Below are 24884 nucleotides of genomic sequence, written 5' to 3' on the forward strand. Positions count from 1 at the left end.
TATCCATTCATCTGCTGATGGGCATCTAGGTTGCTTCCATGTCCTGGCTATTATAAACAGTGCTGTGATGAACATTGGGGTACACGTGTCTCTTTCCCTTCTGGTTTCCTCAGTGTGTATGCCCAGCAGTGGGATTGCTGGATCATAAGGCAGTTCTATTTCCAGTTTTTTAAGGAATCTCCACACTGTTCTCCATAGTGGCTGTACTAGTTTTCATTCCCACCAACAGTGCAAGAGAGTTCCCTTCTCTCCACACCCTCTCCAGCATTTATTGCTTGTAGACTTATGGATCACAGCCATTCTGACTGGCGTGAAATGGTACCTCATAGTGGTTTTGATTTGCATTTCTCTGATAATGAGTGATGTTGAGCATCTTTTCATGTGTTTGTTAGCCATCTGTATGTCTTCTTTGGAGAAATGTCTATTTAGTTCTTTGGCCCATTTTTTGATTGGGTCATTTATTTTTCCAGAGTTGAGCTGTAGGAGTTGCTTGTATATTTTTGAGATTAGTTATTTGTCAGTTGCTTCATTTGCTATTATTTTCTCCCATTCTGAAGGCTGCCTTTTCACCTTGCTAATAGTTTCCTTTGATGTGCAGAAGCTTTTAAGTTTAATTAGGTCCCATTTGTTTATTTTTGCTTTTATTTCCAATATTCTGGGAGGTGGGTCATAGAGGATCCTGCTGTGATGTATGTCGGAGAGTGTTTTAGCCCTGAGCTCCAAGATACAGGCAGCCCAAAGTCACCCCAAAACCTTAGACATCCCATAACTCATTACTGGACATTTTATTGCACTCCAGAGAGAAGAAATACAGCTCCACTCACCAGAACACCGACACAAGCTTCCCTAACCAAGAAACCTTGACAAGCCACCTGTACAAACCCACACAGAGTGAAGAAACGCCACAATAAATAGAACTCCACAAACTGCCAGAATACAGAAAGGACACCCCAAACTCAGCAATTTAAACAAGATGAAGAGACAGAGGAATACCCAGCAGATAAAGGAACAGGATAAATGCCCACCAAACCAAACCAAAGAGGAAGAGATAGGGAATCTACCTGATAAAGAATTCCGAATAATGATAGTGAAATTGATCCAAAATCTTGAAATCAAAATGGAATCACAGATAAATAGCTTGGAGACAAAGATTGAGAAGATGCAAGAAAGGTTTAACAAGGACCTAGAAGAAATAAAAGAGAGTCAATATAAAATGAATAATGCAATAAATGAAATTAAAAACACTCTGGAGGCAACAAATAGTAGAATAATAGAGGCAGAAGATAGGATTAGTGAATTAGAAGATAGAATGGTAGAAATAAAAGAATCAGAGAGGATAAAAGAAAAATGAATTAAAAGAAATGAGGACAATCTCAGAGACCTCCAGGACAATATTAAACGCTACAACATTCGAATCATAGGGGTCCCAGAAGAAGAAGACAAAAAGAAAGACCATGAGAAAATACTTGAGGAGATAATAGTTGAAAACTTCCCTAAAATGGGGAAGGAAATAATCACTCAAGTCCAAGAAACCCAGAGAGTCCCAAACAGGATAAACGAAAGGAGACCTGGGTTTGATCCCTGGGTTAGGACGATCCCCTGGAGAAGCGAAAGGCTCTACCCACTCCAGTATACTGGCCTGGAGAGTTCTATGGACAGAGGAGCCTGGCAGGCTACAGTCCATGGGGTCGCAAAGAGTCAGACACGACTGAGCGACTTTGACTTCACTCCTGCATTGGCAGGTGGATTCTTTACCACTGAGCCACCAGGGAAGTCCCAGGAAACTTCTTCTATTACAAGATGAGAGGGTTTGAGAACCACTGCTTTCAAACAGTATCTGTCGCAGGAAATCTCTTTTTACTTATTGGGCATCAGAAGTTCACTTAAATTTTTTATTTTGAAGCTCTTCTCTTGGAATTACTCAGTTCTTCATCCGAAGTTGTTTAAATATGGTTGCTTTAAACTTAGGCACATGCACAGCGGACTGTGACTGTCCTGAGGATGAAGCCGGGCTCCATTCATGTTAAGGCCTGACTTCCAACAGGAGCACAGTGCCAGGCACGCAGGACAGCTGAGTACTGTGTGTATTAAAGAATCTAATGTAGCTTATTAGCCAAGAATCTTAAATTTTTTGCACCACAAAATTATTCAATTTTTTAAAATACTATTTTATAATGATAAAGTAAATTTCCCTCATAGTATACTCAAAATGTTATCTATGCTAATTATTTAATATGCAAGAGAAAAGCCATGGGAAATAAATAATGGGTAAAGCGAGACATCTGCTTAGAAAAGGATATAGTCAGAGTCGTAAGAATGGCGCGACTAAGGCAGTGTTGCCCTTGTGTGCGCTCAGTGCCTGTGGTGGTGATATTTCGTGCTGAAGGACACTCTTCAAATGAAAGACTGTGCACACAGGCGTTTAGAGGTGGTGCTGAGTGCTCACCTCCCTCTCACTGCTTTCATGTTCCTCCCTCGTAGGACAAGGCCTTGAGATAGGATAGATTCCATAAACCATGCCTTTCGTAACTTACCGTGAATACAGATGGTGACCATGGCTCACCCAGGACTAAGTTCAATATCAGCAATTTCTTTTAAGGTTCCCAGTAACAGTCAATTACTAATTTTTCATTTGCCACTTTCAAGTTGTACAACACTGTGCTTAACATCGCTTAGTCATGTCCTACTCTTTACGACCCCATGGACTGTAGCCCACCAGGCTCCTGTGTCCATGGGATTCTCCAGGCAAGAATACTGGGGTGGGTGGCCATGCCCTCCACTAAGGGATGTTCCCAACCCAAGGATGAGACCCAGGGCTCCTGCATTGCAGGCAGATTCTTTACCAGCTGAGCCACCAGGGAAGCCCACAGAAATAAGCTAAGCTTTGTGAAAGTGATTTTCTGTGACTGGTCTAACCTTCCTTGTTTTATATATGCTGATATCCAGACCTCATTGCCTATAAAAGTGTCTGTAGTACTGTGCACAGGATTGTAAATTGAAATTTTGGGGAATAATAAAAGCATTAGACAGGCTAGTATGAATCCTCGCTCTGGAACTATTTCTTTAGGCCGGATCGTACTCTAGTCTTTCTGGGTCATCTCCACCCCAGCTGCTCAGCTCTGCTGTGAGAGCGCAAAAGCAGCTACGGAAAATACATAGACAAACCGGTGTGACGATTTCAGTAAAACTTTGGCTTGTGGATGAAACATTTAAAAAGGGCTTTGTCACTCTTCCCAGCCTTTCTGTTTGTTCCCTCGGAGACCAGGCTCAAACCCTCCTCCCCCGTCAGCTTCTCCTGCTTCTCTGTGTCCCTGGCGGCTATTCTGTATGCTGTTGTCTTCCAAAAGGAGCGTCTTGCCTCTCCAGCTACATTGTTAGCTATTTGGTTGTTCCCTTCCTTCCTTCTCAACTCCTTCCCTTCTTGCCATCCTTTCTCCTTCTGCCACTTCAGTTCTTAATAGATGAGCCAGTAGATATTTGTTGTGAAAAGTGAGTTTAACTCGGAGCTATCATTATAAAAGACACTGCAGAAGTAATTATTTTATTTTAATGTCTCAGGCCCTAATAACCACTCGGTGCTTGTTTGTTGCTAATGAAGATCTTACATTTTTCTCTAACAGATTCAATAAATTATGCTCTTAACATATAAGACTAGGGAGACTAATTAGTCAAAATATTAGAAAGGCCCAAACTGCTGGGGCCTCCCTGGTGGGTCAGATGGTAAAGAATCCACCTGCAATGCAGGAGACCCGGGTTCAATCCCTGGGTTGGGAAGATCCCCTGCAGAAGGGAATAGCAACCCACTCCAGTATTCTTGCCTGGAAAATTCCATGGACAGAGGAACCAGGCAGGCTATAGTCTGTGGGGTCTCAGAGTCAGACACGACTGAGCGAGTAACACTTTCACTTTCGTACTGTAGTAGATACGGAAAAAATGAAAAATTAAACACGATTTATGATTTATTGACAGGAGTCAATGATCTCATTCCCAAATTGAATACATATGTTTTCCAAATAATACTATCATGATACTAACTAACCTGGGCAGTCATGAGTGGAAAACGTCTTACACACGCATAGAGAATAAGTGGCACAGCATCTCCACATCTTGTAGCTCAGCCAGTAAAGAATCCGCCTGCAGTGGGGGAGACCTGGGTTTGACCCCTGGGTTGGGAAGATCCCCTGGAGAAGGGAAAGGCTGCCCACTCCAATATTCTGGCCTGGAGAATTCCATGGACTATAGTCCATGGGGTCGCAAAGAGTCAGACACAACTGAGCGACTTTCACTTCACTATCTCTACAACTTGGAGTTTTGTGAGATTCACTTATAATAATGGTTTTCTTATCTTCAGGTTTTTCACCTAAGATTGTGAAAACACTCCAAGTTATTTTTAGACCCCTCAGTAAATAAGGCTTGTTAGTATTCCACCAGACAGATTTTATAGGGGCTTTTGCCAAGAAAGACTCCACTGTTCTTTTGGAACGATTAGTATTTTCAGCTTCTGCTGACTTCTTGCACTTTGTGATATTTTTATTAGGTTTTGTAGTTAGAGGCTTTTTCTTTATACCTCAAAATGCTAAGACTATACCATGTAAAATATGACTATCAATTCTTCTCCTTTTCTTTCTTCTCCTCCCTTTTTCAAGCCCTGTTGGTGTACTCTGCACACATCATACTCTGCTGGTTCTGTTGGGAATTCTCAAATGAGGAAGAAACTCTCTTAGAAGGAGTTTTTCACATTAAAGAACACAAAAGACATACATACACAACCAGACAATGACATGGAAAATGATGAGCTACAAAAGTCAGATAAGGACTCTGAATTGGGGAAATGTGACTTTCGTTAGGTCAGATGATTGAGCAGGAGAGAATGTGTGCGGGCCCTGTGTGTTACTGGTCTCAGACTGATGGTACTGATGTCCCGAAGTGGGTCACCACACTCCCAAAAATGCTTGACCTACACTTAGAGAGATGGATACCCATGAAATATGGGTTTTTACCCAGTTTTCTTTGCTGATAGATGTTGACAAACAGTGTAATACTGCCGACTATAGATATCGGCTCTAGTGGAACTGTACTTTTAGCTTTGGTAGAAGCACTGACTGCTCCCGTTTCTTCACTGCTGTAAAAGTTGCTCAGTTGTGTCCAACCCTTTGCAACCCCATTGACTTTACGGTTCATGGAATTCTCCAGGCCAGAATACTGGAGTGGGTAGCCTTTCCCTTCTCCAGGAGATCTCCCAACCCAGGGATCCAACCCAGGTCTCCCTCCCTGCAGGCAGATTCTTTACCAGCTGAGCCACCAGGGGAGCCCCATTCCTTTGTAGGTTTTCTCTTTTCCATTTGCGAGGAGAATGCTCTGTCAGATGATCAGAAGCAAAACAACAGTGTCAACAACAAATGACTTTATTTCTGTTTGCAGGGACAATTTGACAGTTCATTGGGGTAAAATGGGAAGACATTAAATCACTCTTCCAGTTCTATGGCATATCCGATGAATTAGATAAAATCTGGACCAAGTTACTTGTTTAAAATGTTGCAGCTCTGCCTTATTCTGAGAAACAAACGGATATCCACGCTCTCCTTGTGCTGGTGTCCTTGACTGTAGGCTGCCACCGCGTTTCCTGATGGTTATTTCTGATGCAGCCGGTCTTCACTGACACAGAACATTTGCATTGCATTTTGTCTTTGGGATGTCACTCTGTAAGAAAGACAAACGCATAGTTTGAGTGAAGATAAATGGCATTTTAAGCATAATATCATGTTCCACGTCTTCCTCTTCTATGAATGAAAATTATCTAGCAGTTTAGAGGAAGAGCTTAGTGAAGTAAATAATGAAAAAGTACATCTGTATGTGGTCGTGCATTTAAAAATGTCATAACAGAAGATGAATGGAATGTTCAGGTTTATAATAAAAGATTTAGCTACCTTTTGCCAGTATATGTCAGAACTCTTGGATGAGAACCTACTGTGAGACAGTTTGTCCAAGCGTTTAGGTTTCCATTTCATCTACCATCTGGGATTTTACTTTTGTTTTAAGGAACTTTGTTGATAGTATTGATTCTTTCTCAGGTGTAATGCATTAACTCCATTATGCTTATCATGTTACAAGTACAGAGAAGTTTTTCGCTCCAGGATAACTTCTAGAATGGTAAAGGTCATCCATTAAATGCTAAGCTCGTTTCTCTGTACACAGGTGAGATCACTGTATGAAATTCTGCATGCTTTTAATGTATACCTTATAATGCCATAAGTTCACGCCAAGCAGTGAATATCAAGCTCTTATAAATCATATGGATATTGTTACATACTCAGGTAGGGGTAACTTTACATTGATCATTTTGTGAATTTAAAATGTCAGTGATGGTAAACCACATGAAGATGGGGTTCCCGGGCGTAGGACGCCTGAATTCTTGTGGTAATTAGCTACGAATTTTTCTGATGTCCTTCCTCAGTAGTGAAATGTAATGATGGTTCTGCCCCTCGGTCATTTAGCAGGGGACTTTGCATCAAGTCGTAGTCACCAAATGTTTACTGACTGAATGATAATGTGATCATGTAAATAAAAGTTATTTGTAGATGGTAAACTATACAAATAGGTAACATTATTATTTTTATTACATAGGATCAGACCTAGAAGCTATTTTGTTGGAAAAAAAAAAAAGTATTATGTATTCCTTGTGGAGTATATATACCCAAGTATACCTGACATAGTTCTTAAACCCATGAGAAATATCTTTTAAATATTTTCTCATTTTCTTTGCTTAATAACATTGCATTCACATTTACTTTTTAAATTAAAAGCTGAGTAATCATTTTGTAGCATATGTAAATATTGAAGTTTTAAAACTTGGGTCAGTGAATGCTAGGCAGAAGAAGGTTAATTTACATTTTTATCATTGCTTCTTTTAGCTGCAGAATATTTTAATTTTCCAGTCATCTCAGACTATCTCAGTCAGTATCACTTTAAGTCTATGAAATACTCTTACGAGCTTATGTTAGCAGTGATACTGGCCAGAAACATTTCAAAGGAACAGAAAACTAGGTGCTTGGCGGTTTCCTTTATCCTTGTTACAATAACCAGTTTGAAAGCTTTGAGAAACAAAATGCAGGGGGAAATTATTAGCAGTATTTTTCCACCCAGTGGCTTGTACAAAGACCAGTAATTCATACAGAGTGTGAGCGCTCTGTGCTCTGGTGAAATGGAAGACGTTTTTCATTAGAAGCCTGTGTAAGTTCCGAGAAATCACTGTGCTGTATTCTTCTCCCTTCCTCTGTATTCAGAAAGGCCTCATTTGTCCTGAGAAGTATAACACCTGTCAGCTGTAAGATTTGGTCTGTCCTTTCTTACAGACATTTTTGTTAGTAGTTTTTCTTTACTACCTTCCTTGATGGACAGCAGCCTTCAGCTGACATCTCGAAACTGTGACTTGTGAGAGAAAAGCACTTAATAGAAAGAAAATATAAGACAAGAAATGTGAGTTTTCCTTTTAAGACAAGTTGACTACCACTCACTAGGGAAGGTCTTAAAGCAATTTGTTTTTCTTTCAGTAAACTTACTGTCCTCAAGATCCTGATAATTCAGGAGATAAATATTTAGAATTATTGACTATGCTTCCCCTTATAAACATTAGAAGCATATATATAATACAGTGGATTCAAATGATTTGTGAACCACTGTTTGGATAAATATATAACCATAAAGTAACAGTCACTGTGAAAATAGGGATTTAAACATAAGTTATATAAATTATTTTATGGAAGCACTTTACCAAGTTTTTCTTAGAGGTGAATTATATTCAAAGATTGTAAAAAATCTGCAATTAAGTTCATTATCTCCTCCTACCACAGACATATCTTTTAAATAGCATAACACACCTGCTCCAAACTTGTATATAGTCTGTAAAATTGGGGTGATCGTAGTACTTAACTTGTATATAGTCTGTAAAATTGGGGTGATCGTAGTACTTAAAAGATTTGGGTGAAACTTGTGTTTAGCACAGTGCCTGGAATATTCTAATCACTCCATCAATGTGAGTTAGTGCTAGTAGTCACAGTATTAGTTTTGAAATGTTACAGTAGCAGACCGGAAGAACTGTATTTTGCTTTTACCTCTTGATGTGCTACTTCTAAAAATCTGATATTCTCATTTGTTTTGTATTATAAATTGTCTCTTAGGAGGCTTTGTCACTTGAGAGGTAGGAGTTTTAGGGAGCAGCACCCACACATTGTCCTTAATATACTTGTTCCTAAACTGGAAATTCTTTTTAGGCAGCATCTACAGGACTCCTTGTTCTTCTGGCTTGCCGGAAAGGACGAGACAGTGAGGGCTCAGACTGCTACCTCCCTGGGGGCTCATTCATTGCTTAGTGCTCAAAGACTCATATCTGCAGCTGTTGTTTTTATCCTGATGCAGCCAGTAATTTACTCAGTTCCAGAAACCATACTTTCAGTCTGAGAGACTCCCTGACCTTTATTGAATTCTCTATGGACAACTACAGTTACGTGCCTGGAAATAATTGCTGTTGTTACCTTTAAAACACAGAAAAATGCCTCTAAACATTCACTGTGTGGCCTCGGATAGCTGATTAAGTCCAGAGGGGACTTGCTGTCCCCCTGCCTTCACCCAGTTATCTGGTCGTCTGGGCCCCCTCCATGTGCGCTCTGAGGTCAGAGCCATGCAGGTCCCCCACTGGGTAGATCTTGAGGAGGCCTAACCTCTGTTCCTCTCGGAAGGGCTGGGCAACAGCAGTGGTGCTCCCTTGCTTTTATCCTCTGCTTACTTACCTTATTCCTTATATATGGAGCTACTACACAGAAGGTGCTTGAAAAAAAGAGGTTGAGATCTTAATTTCAACAGTATACCCATCAAAACCCAAGCATGGTCCAGGAAAATTTTCTAAGTCAACATAATTGGATAATTTTCATTTTCAATAAAAAGATTGATTAATGAATAAGAATTTATTGCCTATTCATAGCTACGAACTTACAGCGACTAGAGCAAACCTCCTCGGGCCTAATCTCTACTTTCTTTCATTTTGCAGACACTTACTGGACTATTCATTTTGTGCAAAGCATTGTATTAGGTACCAGCTGTATAACTCCTTTTTATAATCAGGTAGGGATTGCAGTAAAAAGGTAAACACTTAATTAGGTATTCACTAGTTGTGACAGAAGCTGTGATGGAAGCAAACAGGGGGCAATGATGAGAATGAATTGTAAGAAGTGGGATGGGAAAATCCTCTCACATGGGAAATCGGGAAAGACTACTGAGAATTCTTCACTCTGGTGAAAACCGAAGGAGTTAGCAGTGTGAAGACTCAGGGAACCGGCTCCCAGGCTCTGTCTTGGAAGGTCACTAGGGGGTCCACCAGCACGCAGAAAAGACTGCAGTAGCCTCTAACCCTTGCACATACTTCCAACACATAGGAACCTGTTAACAGGCAAAATTCCAAGATTATTTTTTACCGTGTTTTAAATATTTGTTGGCATGTATTATATGCGGTTCCATCTAATCTTGATTTATCTTTCAATATAGTCACTTTGGGGAAATAAGGAAGGCTCTGTCATACATCTGTATTGAGTACCAGTACAAAATTTCATTTTAAGATTATCTGCCTTTGGGGATTATCTCTGATACTACTTTATTACAATACATTTTGAAAAGTTGTGTATATAATGTGTGTTCATTGTACCTAAAATAATAATAAATTATTAATACAAAAAGTATTAATATTAATCCATACAAAGTATGCTGTTAAAAATGAAAGCTAAAGTTTTTGTTTGTAAAGATTGCTGTTTTAAGAAAGATATTCCTAATTAACTATATTGGAAGTCATAAAAGTGAAAATATCCTTCATGTTTTTATGTTCAAAGTTAATTTTTACATTTCACTAGGGACCCAGAATCAGCAAGTACTTTCAGAAGTAGGCCCCTGAAATCAATACATATATTCTCTAACAATTATTATTTCATAATAGTATTAAACTGCTAATTTCAGTTCTTGATAATTTTTTTCTCCTCCTCTCATTTTCAACATTTGCTCTTTACCTATAGTATACAGAAACTATTAAATGTCATGTTAGTCATTCATTATTCATTGAATAAATAAGTCTCTACTGTGTACAAGGAGCTGTGCTACATGCCAGAGGAACAGCTGGGTACTGAAATAATTCATGCATGATACCAATGTATTGGGGTTACTTCCTTGAGTACACTGAATATATATACTCACATTAGGTAACTGCAAAACAAGCAGATTGTTCATGCATTGACTGTTGCCATAAATTTTTAATCACTTTATCACTTATATGTCACTATGTTATGAAGGGTCATTGCCAGCAGGAAGAAATAACAGTTCTTATGCATACCAGGCATTTCATCTTTTTTTTCTATACTGCTTCATCCATGTTTGGTTTTAGCTTTTGCCAGTTTTATTGAAAGCTGTAAATCAGAAATTACATAAGCCTCTGATTTAGCATTTAAATTGATATTTAAAATATAAAAGTGGGCTTGCCAGCTGCAGGTAGCAGTGTTGAAGGTGAAGTTTGTTCTAGCATGGACACAGGACATATATTTCCTCAGCCCCTCCTTCTCTACCCAATTATTGAGCACACACATCCTTGTCATACCTTTTTTGAAATATACAAGTTTTTTCATGAGAGAAATAAAAACTATTTCTTAATTATGAAGTAGCATATTTTCAGTTCCTAGATCCTCAAGGTTCATTTTTTTACATGTAATTATGAACTTTGGCATGTCTATGACATTGTAAACATCTGTGACCACTTTGAGTGGTCAGTTTTGTGGGCATAAAATAAAGGTCTTCATATTAATAAAGCATTCACAGAAAGCACGTTTAGTATCAACAGGCGCTTTTGGACTGTTCTCTTTGGCCTAGTTAATCATTTGATGATGTTTCTAGTTCATGTTTGGGGGTTCCTTGATGAAAAGCAGGCAGGTGCGTTTAGGGTGGTGGGCCATCACCTGGGTGTCGCTGCTGAACAGTGCACACTGCATCCTGTGTGGGGTCCGCAGTGGAGCAGCGCAGAGTGCTGACCACAGGGACCGTGACGCCCACACTGCACCAGCAGTGCCCGAGGTGGATCAGGCATACAGGCCTGAAGTATGCGGGTAACAAACTGTTAAAATAATAAATTCACATATTGTGCAAGTAAAATGGGTTGCAATTTTTATCTTCATAGCTGGAACTTGCATTTAATGTACTTCATATTAAAATTGAGTGTTTTGGTTTGAAAACTTTATATAAAATGACTCTAAAGTATATATAGAAAGATAAATATGCAAAATTAATGAAGAAAGCATTGTACAAGCAAAAAGGATGAAGTTTCCCAGTTGTGTGTTAAAATATTTTATAAACCTATAATAATTAAAACAGTAAGTGTGGGCATAAGTATATATAAAATATTGGTGAAAATAGAATATAATGTCAAGAATTAGACTATAATATAAACTATAGAGATTTAGAGTACAATAAAAGAGATATTGTAAATTAGTAGAAAAACATTTATTTGAATCAATGGTCCTGGACCAATTAGCTAACCATCAGTGATAGGGCTATGATGACAGCGGAGGATGAGGATTAAGGTTGAATACTTACACTTTATTTTATTACAAAATCAGCTCCAGATGGAGAATCTGAACACTCTGCTAAGGTTAAATAATTATAATTGGAAATACAGAAAATTTGTAACTTAAACATTTAATGCTCCAAATATGTACCTTAACATTCTCATTCAGTTCAGTTCAGTTCAGTCTCTTAGTTGTGTCCGACTCTTTGCGACTCCATGAATCACAGCACGCCAGGCCTCCCTGTCCATCACCAACTCCCAGAGTTCACTCAAATTCACGTCCACTGAGTCGGTGATGCTATCCAGCCATCTCATCCTCTGTCGTCCCCTTCTCCTCCTGCCCCCAATCCCTCCCAGCATCAGAGTCTTTTCCAATGAGTCAACTCTTCACATCAGGTGGCCAAAGTATTGGAGTTTCAGCTTCAGCATCATTCCTTCCAAAGAACACCCAGGACTGATCTCCTTTAGAATGGACTGGTTGAATCTCCTTGTGGGGACTCTCAAGAGTCTTCTCCAACACCACAGTTCCAAAGCATCGATTCTTCAGCGCTCAGCTTTCTTCACAGTCCAACTCTCACATTTGTACATGCATATCCATACGTGCATAACTATATATACTAACTTGTTTATTTTTTGCTTGTTCTGTTTAATGCTGAAAAAGGATATATTAAATTCCTGTATTATTTAGTAATTTTATCAAGACCTCCTTGAGTTTCAAGACTCTCTGCCCTTCATTCCTCTGTTATGTACTTCCACATAGCAATCAACCAATCACTGTTACATGGAAACCTGGAAGACAAGGGTTGAAATAGATGTGGTAAACTAAATCTGAATATTACATAATGTATAAAGAGATCTTAAAAAGTAATAAAGAAGCAAATAGAGAACTGAGGAGAGGGCATGAACAGGCAGTTAATTTAGAATACGAACAAGTTCATTAATTTCTAATAAACATTTGAAAATGAAATGTAAATTTAAAACAATGAAATACCATTTCTGCTATCGAGTTAGTAACGATTTTTTAAATCTTTCATTCCTACTATAAATTAGTAGAGAAAAACACATCCTCATATGGAAGAGGTATACATTTGTGCAAGTTTTTTAGATTCAAATTATTAAAATGTAGTAAACATCTGTAAAAATGCATACCCTTTGACACAGCTTTTTATTTCTTAAGAATTTACCTCAAAGCAGTAATCAAAGAAGACATTTAAAAAGTTTTGAAAACTATAATGTTTTGGGTTGGCTATTATGTCATTGCATGTAACAGCAAATTTTAGGAAACATTCTAAATCTCAACATAAATGGGACCCTTCTTTTACTACTAATAGACAGTCACAATACTAAATAAAGTATGATTTAATTTTATAAAAATAAATTTTTATTTCCATATTTTTGCATATCCTTGCCTGGAAAATTCCGTGGACAGAGGAGCCTGGCAGGCTACAATCCTTGGGGTCACAGAGAGTCAGCAATGACTGAGGACTCATGCCAACACACACACATTCACATACAAGTACTTTAGGACGTGTAGCAATGTATTAATGATTCTGGATAGCCTTTCTTTTTTACGCTTTATCTCTGCTTTCAAAGTGACTGAGTGGACATACTTTACAGCAAAAGAAAAGAAGCCATCTTCATATTATAAAGATGATAAAGAAGATGACTAAAGACTTTATACCTTAGTAAATAACACAGTTAAAATATATTTGCTCATTTAAAAATGTGATATTTAATATGAACATATATTTGGTGATCTTTAATTGTTTTTGTTCTTGTTTTTTTCACACTTTGTTGCTTAAGAGAGATCAGTTTTCTCCTGAGAAGGCTTTCTTATACTCCTTCCTCTCTTTACTGAACTATCCTAGCACTTACCAAAGATGACAACCTATCAGATCAGATCAGATCAGTCGCTCAGTTGTGTCCGACTCTTTGCGACCCCTTGAATTGCAGCATGCCAGGCCTCCCTGTCCATCACCAACTCCCGGAGTTCACTCAGACTCACGTCCATCGAGTCAGTGATGCCATCCAGCCATCTCATCCTCTGTTGTCCCCTTCTCCTCCTGCCCCCAATCCCTCCCAGCATCAGAGTCTTTTCCAATGAGTCAGCTCTTCGCATGAGGTGGCCAAAGTACTGGAGTTTCAGCTTCAGCATCATTCCTTCCAAAGAAATCCCAGGGCTGATCTCCTTCAGAATGGACTGGTTAGTCCTCTGTTAACTTATCTGTTTCTTCTATTAAGCATGTCCAATAAATACATAATATCAACCACTGTGTTATTTAAAGGGCTTCCCTCATAGCTCAGTTGGTAAAGAATCTGCCTGCAATGCAGGAGAACCCAGTTTAATTCCTGGGTAGGGAAGATCCCCTGGAGAAGGAAAAGGCTACCCACTCCAGTATTCTGGGCTGGAGAATTCCATGGACTATACAGTCCATGGGGTTGCAAAGAGTCAGACACTACTGAGCGACTTAAAAAAAAATGTTATTTAAAATATTCTAGTAGCAACACTAAAAATTTAAAAAGAAAAAGGTGCTTTCAGTAGTATAGCTTACTAACTTCTCATATTAAAACATTTCATTTTAACATGTAATTAATGTGAAACTTGTCATTGAGTTATTTTGCATTCTTCTGCTGTGCAGAGTTTCAGAATCCCGTGTGTATTTTACGGTGAAAGCACATCTCTGTTTGGACTGTTTTAGATGTCACGTGTGGCTAGCAGCCGCCTTACTGACCAGCACAGCATTAGACTGTTCATTAGACTGTCAGACTCTCCGAGGACCAAGTGTCTCTCTTATTATTGTATCTCCAGTGCCTAATAACTGTCTAGAACTTAGTAAGCACTTTTAATATTTGAACTAGCTTCTGCAGAGTTTTTGGGGGGTGTTTTTTTGTTTTTTTTTTTGCTATTCCTGCCTCTGTGGTGGGGCTTCCCTGGTGGCTCAGACCTAGTAATTCACTCTCTTGAAATATATGTTAAATCTCACAAGGTCAGATAGAATTACATAGCACTTAGCACTGAAAGTAAAGTGGAGGGTGCTCAGTCGCGTCCAACTCTTTGTGGCCCCGTGGACTGCAACCTGCCAGGCTCCTCTGTCCATGGAATTCTCCAGGCTGCTGTTGTACTGTGTTGTTACTAGTGTGTTGCCATTCCCTTCTCCAGGGGATCTTCCTGAGCCAGGGATTGAACCCAGGTCTCCTGCATTGCAGGGGGATTCTCTACCATCTGAGCCACCAGGGAAACCCAAGCACTTAGCACTAGAAACTGAACAACCTCAACTGTTCATTTGTTGGGTCTTTAGATGATTAAGCCACCAAAACGGCTGATTGCTGATTTTCTTTTTTAAGATCCCTATCGGTTAGAGCTTCAGTAACCTTCCTTGATATAGCTCTGTCCTGTATTTGACTAAATTTTATAGCTGCAGGGTGCTGCCCTGTCAATCCTGATAATCTCTTGCAGTAACATAAGACTTCCTCCTGTGATCCTAAGTGGAGATGGACAGCAGTTGCTCAGATTAACCATATAGTGAGCTTTCACGCTAGTAATATTACTTATTGTATTTTCCTTCAGCTTTTTCCCAGTTATCAAACACTGATTTTTAGAAGTTTACATCATAGAATTTTTAAGGCATATTTTTCTAATATAAAAGATGAGATTATAATATGTTTATTTATTGGGTCTGTGAGAGGTCGTTCCCCTCATAATTAACATTACAGTGACACTAGTGAATACTTCTACTTTGTCAGTAATAATAACTGAGCAGCCATCAAATGCCAGTGTCGTGTTAGTTGCTAAGTGCAAGACAAAAATTTAAATTTTTTTTCTGACATGCTCTTAGCTAATTGTTTTATTTTAGGTAGGAGCCTGGGAATCATTGTGGAGCCGTGTCAGCATCAACATAAAATAATCAATTGCTATTATAATTATCACTAATATTGTTACTAAGTTTTCTTTGAAGAATCAACAAAACATGCTGTTGTCAATATTCAAAAACAAATGCTGTTTATCTTTAGAAACTTAAAAAGTACCAATAACCTGAAGATAAAACCAAAATATGCAACTGGTTTTAAGCCAGATGGCACATTTGGAATATGGACTTTGACCTCTCAGTCTGTCCTCATATAAAAGATGCAACAAGCTAAGGAAATTCCTGAAAGAACTAAAATAAGTACTATGCAGATAAACTGCTACCTCGGGAAGGCATTCATTTGTTCATTCATTTAGTCTATTGAGTGCTTTATTATGTCTCAGGCACCATTCTAGGAGCTTGGGAAGTGTCAGAGAACCAAACAAACATGCCCACCTTCCAGTGCTTCCAGTGAAGTTCATACTTTAATCTTAACCCTAACAGACTCTGCTATAAGGCCACATTGAGAGAAGAGTAAAGCTGGAAAGAGGGTGGCCCAGGAAAGGAGGTCGCCTCTTACAGTGTCCCAAGACAGAAGGCATCAGGCCAAACTCCAGAACCTGTGTCTGAGGACCCTAGTGCCCTGAAGTCCAGTTCAGGTTGAAATTGGTACCCGGGAGCCCTGTGGGTCTATGAGGAGCACCAGGCTGTGGAGAATCCAGTGCAAGTGGGGAGGTGGAGAGGGGCTGGGCTGTCCTTCCTGGAAAAGAGCGCTCACGGCTCAGAGGCAAGCCCAGAGGACAGCTCCTGGTGTGAGGGGTGGACTGCTGGGGCCCGAGCCGCAGCTGGCGGAAGTCAGATCGACCCCAGGCTCCTCTGAGTAGCTAGCGGAAATGAAAACACAAGCAGGTGGAGCCTGACTGCGGCAGCTGCCGGAAGGGCCGGGAGAGCAGAGTGGAGGCCTGTGTGCAGAGAAGCTTGCTGCTGCCGCCAGAGCGTGTTTGCTCCTGTGCGTTTTCTAAATGATGTATGAGTCATTGCAGAAGATGTTTACAGTATATGAGTTGGAAATCATTCATACTGGAAATTTAAGTTTTATTAAAAAGAAAAGATCAGTGTGTTTTGAGGGGAAGGCTTGCCCAGATCACATCAGATCACTTGCTCAGTCGTGTCCGACTCTTTGCGACCCCATGAATCACAGCACGCCAGGCCTCCCTGTCCATCACCAACTCCCGGAGTTCACTGAGACTCAAGTCCATCGAGTCAGTGATGCCATCCAGCCATCTCATCCTCTGTTGTCCCCTTCTCCTCCTGCCCCCAATCCCTCCCAGCAACAGACTCTTTTCCAATGAGTCAACTCTTCGCATGAGGTGGCCAAAGTACTGGAGTTTCAACTTCAGCATCATTCCTTCCAAAGAAATCCCAGGGCTGATCTTCAGAATGGACTGGTTGGATCTCCTTGCAGTCCAAGGGACTCTCAAGAGCCTTGTCCAACACCACAGTTCAAAAGCATCAATTCTTCGGCACTCAGCCTTCTTCACAGTCCAACTCTCACATCCATACATGACCACAGGAAAAACCGTAGCCTTGACTAGATGAACCTTTGTTGGCAAAGTAATGTCTCTGCTTTTGAATATTGCTATCTAGGTTGGTCATAACTTTCCTTCCAAGGAGTAAGCATCCTTTAATTTCATGGCTGCAGTCACCATCTGTAGTGATTTTGGAGCCCAGAAAAATAAAGTCTGACACTGTTTCCACTGTTTCCCCTTCTATTTCCCATGAAGTGATGGGACCGGATGCCATGATCTTCATTTTCTGAATGTTGAGCTTTAAGCCAACTTTTTCACTCTCCACTTTCAGTTTCAAGAGGCTTTTGAGTTCCTCTTCACTTTCTGCCATAAGGGTGGTGTCATCTGCATATCTGAGGTTATTGAGATTTCTCCCAGCAATCTTGATTCCAGCTTGTGTTTCTTCCAGTCCAGTGTTTCTCATGATGTACTCTGCATATAAGTTAAAGAAGCAGGGTGACAATATACAGCCTTGCCAAACTCCTTTTCCTATTTGGAACCAGTCTGTTGTTCCATGTCCAGTTCTAACTGTTGCTTCCTGACCTGAATATAGATTTCTCAAGAGGCAGGTCAGGTGGTCTGGTATTCCCATCTCTTGAAGAATTTCCCACAGTTTATTGTGATCCACACAGTCAAAGGCTTTGGCAAGTCAATAAAGCAGAAATAGATGTTTTTCTTTAACTCTCTTGCTTTTTCCATGATCCAGTGGGTGTTGGCAATTTGATCTCTGGTTCCTCTGCCTTTTCTAAAACCAGCTTGAACATCTGGAAGTTCACAGTTCACATATTGCTGAAGCCTGACTTGGAGAATTTTGAGCATTGCCTTACTAGCGTGTGAGATGAGTGCAATTGTGCAGTAGTTTGAGCATTCTTTGACATTGCCTTTCTTTGGGATTGGAATGAAAACTGACCTTTTCCAGTCCTGTGGCCACTGCTGAGTTTTCCAAATTTGCTGGCATATTGAGTGCAGCACTTTCACAGCATCCTCTTTCAGGATTTGAAACAGCTCAACTGGAATTCCATCACCTCCACTAGCTTTGTTCGTAGTGATGCTTTCTAAGGCCCACTTGACTTCACATTCCAGGATGTCTGGCTCTAGGTCAGTGATCACACCATCGTGATTATCTGGGTCGTGAAGCTCTTTTGTACAGTTCTTCCGTGTATTCTTGCCATCTCTTCTTAATATCTTCTGCTTCTGTTAGGTCCATACCATTTCTGTCCTTTATCGAGCTCATCTTTGCATGAAATGTTCCTTTGGTATCTCTGATTTTCTTGAAGAGATCTCTAGTCTTTCCCATTCTGTTGTTTTCCTCTATTTCTTTGCATTGATTGCTGAAGAAGGCTTTCTTATCTCTTCTTGCTATTCTTTGGAACTCTGCATTCCGATGCTTATATCTTTCCTTTTCTCCTTTGCTTTTCACTTCTCTTATTTTCACAGCTATTTGTAAGGCCTCCCTAGACAGCCATTTTGCTTTTTTGCATTTCTTTTCCATGGGGATGGTCTTGATCCGTGTCTCCTGTACAATGTCACGAACCTTATTACATAGTTCATCAGGCGCTCTATCTATCAGATCTAGGCCCTTAAATCTATTTCTCACTTCCACTGTATAATCATAAGAGGTTTGATTTAGGTCATACCTGAATGGTCTAGTGGTTTTCCCTACTTTCTTCAATTTCAGTCTGAATTTGTTAATAAGGAGTTCATGGTCTGAGCCACAGTCAGCTCCTGGTCTTATTTTTGTTGACTGTATAGAGCTTCTCCATCTTTGGCTGCAAAGAATATAATCAATCTGATTTCGGTGTTGACCATCTGGTGATGTCCATGTGTAGAGTCTTCTTTTGTGTTGTTAGAAGAGGGTGTTTGCTAACCCTTAATTAATAATGATAGCTAAAAGATTAGACTAAGACATCAGAAGTAATTTTTCCCTTCCTAAGTTGTTATGGTAAATAAATAACTTTTCTATTTTTAAGAAAGTGTATTAGCTTGTGAGTATCTCATTTCTCTCATTTGGAAAATAAAGGTTTACTGTAGTTGTCTTCTTGGGAAATTGAAACATGATTTCAAATGGCTAACCTGTCATGCAGAAGAATTCGGATATTGTAATTATAGATGGAATGTTTGAGGGGCTTTTAGCAGGGAAATAAGATGAAATTTATTGGGGACACTGAACTACAGACTCTGGTTCATCATACGTTTATAGGTAGGACACAACAGAAGTATTCTCCAGAATTACCCACAGCCCACTCTCTCCAGCCCTGACTCACCCCCATCTGTTTGTAAATGGGCTGATCCCTTCCCTTTGGGCCTTCACTGTCCCCTGGACTTTTGCTGACACCTTGCTGCTTCTGATGACTTCTGCCCCTGCAGGCTGGAGTTCTAATAACCAACACTCCAAAGTAGAGAAGAAAGCAAAGAGACTACAGTAAAGCTCTCCTTCACAGCCGTGCTTTCTTTCGCTTGGCCTGGGCCATCCCACATTTACTTATGAAGCATGTTGATACAAGACTGGGTATGAGCTAGCTCAAGAAGCATAGGGATGAAAAATGAATACATATGTTAGAAGGGTGTTTTCACTGGCTGTCTTTTGGCTCTGTGTTTTCTGTTGTTGTAAATTTTTGTTTGATTGCTCTGGGTCTTCCCTGTTGGTGAGGGCTTTCTGCATTTGCAGCGAGCGGGTGCTGCTCTTCACGGCAGCGCACCGGCTTCTTGCTGCGGTGGTTCTCTTGTTGCGGAGCACAGGCTGCAGGCACGTGGGCTTTAGGAGCCACAGCACTCGGGCTCAGTAGTTGTGGAGCCTGGACGTGGCTGCCCCGCAGCCTGTGGAATCCTCCTGGGCCAGGGGTCGAACCCATGTCCCCTGCATTGGCAGGCGGCTTCTTATCCACTCTCCCACGAGGGAAGACCTGTTCTGTGTTTTTGAAGTGTCCTCAAGTATGAATGGGCTTCCGAGGTGGCTCAGTGGTAAAGAATCGGCCTGCCAGTTCAGGAGATGGAGGAGTCCTGAGTTCGATCCCTAGGTCGGGAAGATCGCCTGGAGGAGTGTATGGCAACCCACTCCAGTATTCTTGCCTGAATCCCATGGACAGAGGAGCCTGGTGGGCCACAGTCCATGGGGTCACAGAGAGTCAGACATGACTTAGCGACTGAGCATGCAAGTGTGAATAGCACGTGCATACCACATACAAAATAATTTTGAAATGTTTCTCATAGTTATTCTCTAAGTCATACTCTTTTGAAAGACAATCTTGAGAGTAATGATAGCAATTACATTTATTTAGATTGTTATAGCTTCCAAATTACTCTTATAAACAGTCTCATTTGATCCTCTTAGAAACCAAGGGAGGTAATTATCACCATTTTATAGGTGAAAGAACAGAGGTTTAATGAGGACTCGTATGCTTTCAGAGCTTCCATCTAGGATTCCTAACCTTCATGTCCGTCCTTTTATCCCTGCATTGCAAAATCTGTTTACATCGATAAATTTAATACATCAAAAGAATGTTTTATTAAAACTGAATAATAGTTCAAACTCTTGAGTCTCCAGTCTGAACGTTAACTTACTTTTATTGTGTTTGTATAAAGCAAACAGCCTCTCAACTCTGATTATTACTAAGACAACCTGTAGTATTTTTATGGTCATAAAAGTAATTTTGATGTTGTCTATATGAAGTGAAGAAGCCTCATCCTTACATACCAGTCAGGTAATACAGGCTTTGCAATTTATCTGTACAATCTCATGCTGTAGCTTAAAATTTCCAAAGTCTGTTGGTTTCCTTGAGAGGAAGTATTTTTGAATTGTGTCTTAATTGAAATGGTTTTTCTGGGCTCCAAAATCACTGCAGATGGTGATTGCAGCCATGAAATTAAAAGAGGCTTACTCCTTGGAAGAAAAGTTATGACCAACCTAGACTGCATATTATAAAGCAGAGACATTTGTCAACAAAGGTCTGTCTAGTCAAGGCTATGGTCTTTCCAGTGGTCATGTATGGATGTGAGAGTTGGACTATAAGAAAGCTGAGTGCTCAAGAATTGATGCTTTTGAGCTGTGGTATTGGAGAAGACTCTTGAGAGTCCCTTGGACTGCAAGGAGATCCAACCAGTCCATCCTAAAGTAGATCAGTCCTGGGTGTTCATTGGAAGGACTGATGGTGAAGCTCCAATACTTTGGCCACCTGATGCAAAGAGCTGACTCATTGGAAAAGACCCTGATGCTGGGAAAGATTGAGGGCAGGAGGAGAAGGGGACGACAGAGGATGAGATGGTTGGATGGCATCACCGACTCAGTGGACATGGGTTTGGGTGGACTCCGGAAGTTGGTAATGGACAGGGAGGCCTGGCATGCTGCAGTCCGTGAGGTCACAAAGAGTTGGACACGACTGAGTGACCGAACTGAACTGAAACAGTAGCTTTTATAAACTACCTGGTCTGTTCAGTCGGCTCTGTGAGAGAGGGGGGCATAGAGAAGGAAGCCTCCAACCTAGAGCCAGTCCTGAGGGCTTCAGAGCTCTGCTCACGGCTTCCAGGGGAGGAGAGTGGGGGGTGGCATCAGAGGCCCCGGCTCTCCTTGACAGTGGCCAGTCAGGGGTTGCCCGCTCCACACTGTCGCTGACCCCCGAGGGTGAGCCGAGCCCAGGTAGTTCTGCCATGCTTGTACCTGGCCGGCTCTCATGCCGGGCCTCTGTTTCTCTGCTCAAGTGTCTCTGGAGCCTCTGTGAAGTCGTTAACCTTGGTCTGTCCTATAGGAATTCAGGGAAATAGAAGAGGAGGGTAAGGCTAGCTTCCAGCGATAGGGAACAGAGCCGTGGGGGAACCCAAGACAGTGTTCCATCTGATTAGTCTCTAAATGGATCTCAACAAAAATCCATCTCGTTAGTCACACACTGATCTAACAAGACTTTCACCCAGAGGTACTATAAACAGAAGTGCTAACCCCTGATGGCAAGGAGCCATAGACAGGGATAGGAAAATCAGAGGTGGTAAGAGGCTGAGCTTGGTGAAAGGTGCTCTTTATAGCGCCCTAGTGGCTTCAGCCCTGTGAGCAAAGAAGCAAATAAGGACACCAAAACCAATTTTCGATTCCACTCCAGTCCTTAGGGCCTAAAGTTTCCGTCAGGCCCAATCCTCCACTTCTCCTCGGGAACTCGGCCCCCACATGTGTAACTTGGGATGGACGTCCTGCCCTCCTGCAATGTCATCCTGAAGACATCACAGGCCTTCCGCCCAGCCCAGCCCTGGACCAAGGCACCGATGTCCTCTCCTGGTCCCTGCAGTCCACCTCAGGCCAGGAGGTTCCCTTTCACACTGAAACCGGAGGGACTTCTGCCTTGGGGGTGTAGGAGAGGATGTCACGTGTAGAGCTGGGGCAAGGATATTCAGGAAAAGGAGGGTGGGGAAAAGAGCACCTGCTCTTGGTTTAAGGAAAGAGGGAAATACTTCGTCTCCCTAAATTGCCCATGGGATACTTGCAGGTCCTCAGAGGTTTCATCACTCATACTATTCATTGTGAATTTTCTTGCATGTTTCCTGTAGTTGGGCATTTCTTGTAGAGACAGTAAATGGAAGAGAGATTCTGTGAGACCATGTTAACTAAAAGCCTTACTAGACTTAGCTACTGTCTCCAGAACTTCGGTTTTTCTTGTTTGAAGCAGTGCCGCTACCTCAAAAACTCCTCGTTTCTCCGATTCCTCCCAGTCTTCTAGGATACACTTAGCTCTCCCTGAGTTTCCATCTGATGTTTCACAGACCGGGGGCTGTGAAGTCACTTCCCATCTCTGAACAGTTAGGAGACTCTGCTGGTTGTCTCAGCAAGCGATGAGGGCATGTCCTATGACACGTAGTGTGATTGCCAAGGGTGTTGAATTCGAGAGTTTTTTCCAGATGTAGAATAATGATAAATTATTGATGTGTAGAGTGAAGGAAAGGGAAGTGTCAAAGAAGATTTCAAGTATGTGTTTCTAATGTGAGTAGGGGGCCCATGGCAATCCATCAACCAAGATTGGGGGGAGGGTGGTCAAGACTGATGTTTTTTGAGATTGAAATATCTGTAGCCATCCAGGAAGAGGAATCTCGAAGAGTTCTGCTGAAGTAGTGGAGTGGGAAATGTGAAACTGGGATGCTGGCATCAGCCTCCACTAATGCCACTATGTGGTCATTAAGGCCACGAAAGAGAATAGGAATCACACAGTCACACAGAGCCGTGAAGGAGAATACGGTAGCCCAAGGGGAGAGAAGAGAGACAGGTCTGGGCCAGAGCCACGTTTGAGCATAGGAAGAGGAGCCATTGAAAGACTCCAGAAGAGTACAAGGGGCCCGGATGGGTCAAGGGAGGTATAGATGGGCCTTGGGTCTTCTCTGTAATAATCAGCAGCTTCCTCATCTCCCACAGCCACCTTCTTGAATCTCTGTCTTGCTGCCAACAATGCCAAAGATTCCCTCTCCCACCCTGTACCCAAAAGGACAGGGCCACTGTCTTCTCATAACTTAGGGAACCTAGTAAAGGACAGGAAAATTGTTCCTATTGAACAACTGAACGTTCCTATTGAACGCTACTTTACCAAGGGAGCATTTTTAAGGAAACAAAGTTTGACCATCCCTTCAGATGTCAGAAGTGGTTTTTTTTTCTTTTTTCCCCATTTCTTCCCAGTAAGATTTAGAGGTTTTCTGGTTAAATCAATATAAAAATTGCCCTGGTAACATATGCCCTGGGTATGAAAGCAAGCCCTCCTCCCTTCATTTTTTTCTGGCTAGGATGTGTAGATATGGGAACACACATTTTGCTGACATGTTCTGAAGCTTGGTATTTTGATAAATGGACCCGGGAACAAGAATTGATGGAAAACTTCTCACTTTTACAGTGGCGAGGTAAGTATCAGTTAGAAGGATGGGCAGCCAGGTAGCTGACAGGGTCTACACAGAGCTAGATGGATCGCAGTAAAAGCATGAATCACAGAGAGAACACTGCCATCCGTTACCAAGCTGACTTTCGAGTATGTTATTGAATCGTAGCAGAAATAAAGGACAAAACTTTTTTCTCTGACTCCCCGGAAAAGCTCAAATTGCAAATACCTTTAGTGCCTAGTAAGCAAAGCAGTGCTGCCTTATGTAATGTGAAGTATTGCTGTAGACAATGAAAGCGCTTAGGTTTTCTTTTTTTTTTTTTTTTGCTGTTAGCAGATTAAGACTATTTTTATCCTGTGAATACAAAAACTGTATTCACGTTACATAAAAAAGGAAGGCATTATTTTAGTGGCTTTTAATAGTGATTCATATAAGCCCTTAAATAGAAAACAAATGGGTTAAAGTAGAGCAGAATTATACCTATAAGAAAATTATATTTCCCTTTCCACTATATTGGATAATTACACAGACACAAATGAAGAAATAGTGCAAAACATATCCTTTCTGAAGCAATATTAAAGGCTTCTTGAACTGGCAGCTTACCACACATTAATCATAAGGTTGGTTCATTTCATGCTCATATTGGCCAAATTTTTCACATAAATCCCATGGGAAAGAGTTTGGCTGTCATTTGTAAGATGCATATCATCAGTGGTATTGGGGCACAGAAATATTGAAAAACAGTGTTATGAACTAGAAAATACATCTTTTTAAAAATTATCATCAGAAAGCTATTGATGATTTTTTTTTGAGAGAGCAGGGGAGAAAAATGACTAAATGCTAAACCCACTGAAATTATTTTGGTGTTTGATGCTGCCCCTTATGAAAGTTTCATACCTCAAATGCATTTTCCTTTAACACCCCTGTTAATGTTAGAAAAAGATTAAAGCCTTCTATCTTATAACTAGAAACATTAAGAATACATAGAAAGCGCCTTTCATCATCTGAGTCATCTGATCCTAGGGATGGACTGGGGGTAAAGGA

General features: G+C 40.8%; 1 protein-coding gene across 17 annotated transcripts in view; it reads left to right on the forward strand.

Annotated features, from left to right (window-relative positions):
- The window catches only part of FER (FER tyrosine kinase), a 458023-nt gene that overhangs the window by 373962 nt on the left and 59177 nt on the right, over nucleotides 1–24884 (forward strand). For 2 of the 17 annotated variants that reach the window (XM_086413365.1, XM_086413362.1), the window contains exon 17: nucleotides 9044–10854. The exons of 12 other annotated variants lie outside the window; for them this stretch is intronic. In XM_086413365.1, coding sequence (XP_086269491.1) covers nucleotides 9044–9113 — 70 coding nt within the window. In that variant the 3' untranslated portion in view covers nucleotides 9114–10854. Of the gene's footprint in view, nucleotides 1–799; nucleotides 1000–5421; nucleotides 6658–8270; nucleotides 8517–9043; nucleotides 10855–24884 lie in introns of those variants that run through there. 3 more of the 17 variants (XM_086413357.1, XM_086413363.1, XM_086413360.1) reach the window with 3 other exon arrangements.

The sequence above is a fragment of the Bos grunniens genome, chromosome 7 (assembly GCF_055505025.1).
Source record: "Bos grunniens cultivar Pamir isolate PY7600 chromosome 7, Bosgru_T2T1.0, whole genome shotgun sequence".
Classification (NCBI taxonomy): Eukaryota; Metazoa; Chordata; class Mammalia; order Artiodactyla; family Bovidae; genus Bos; species Bos grunniens.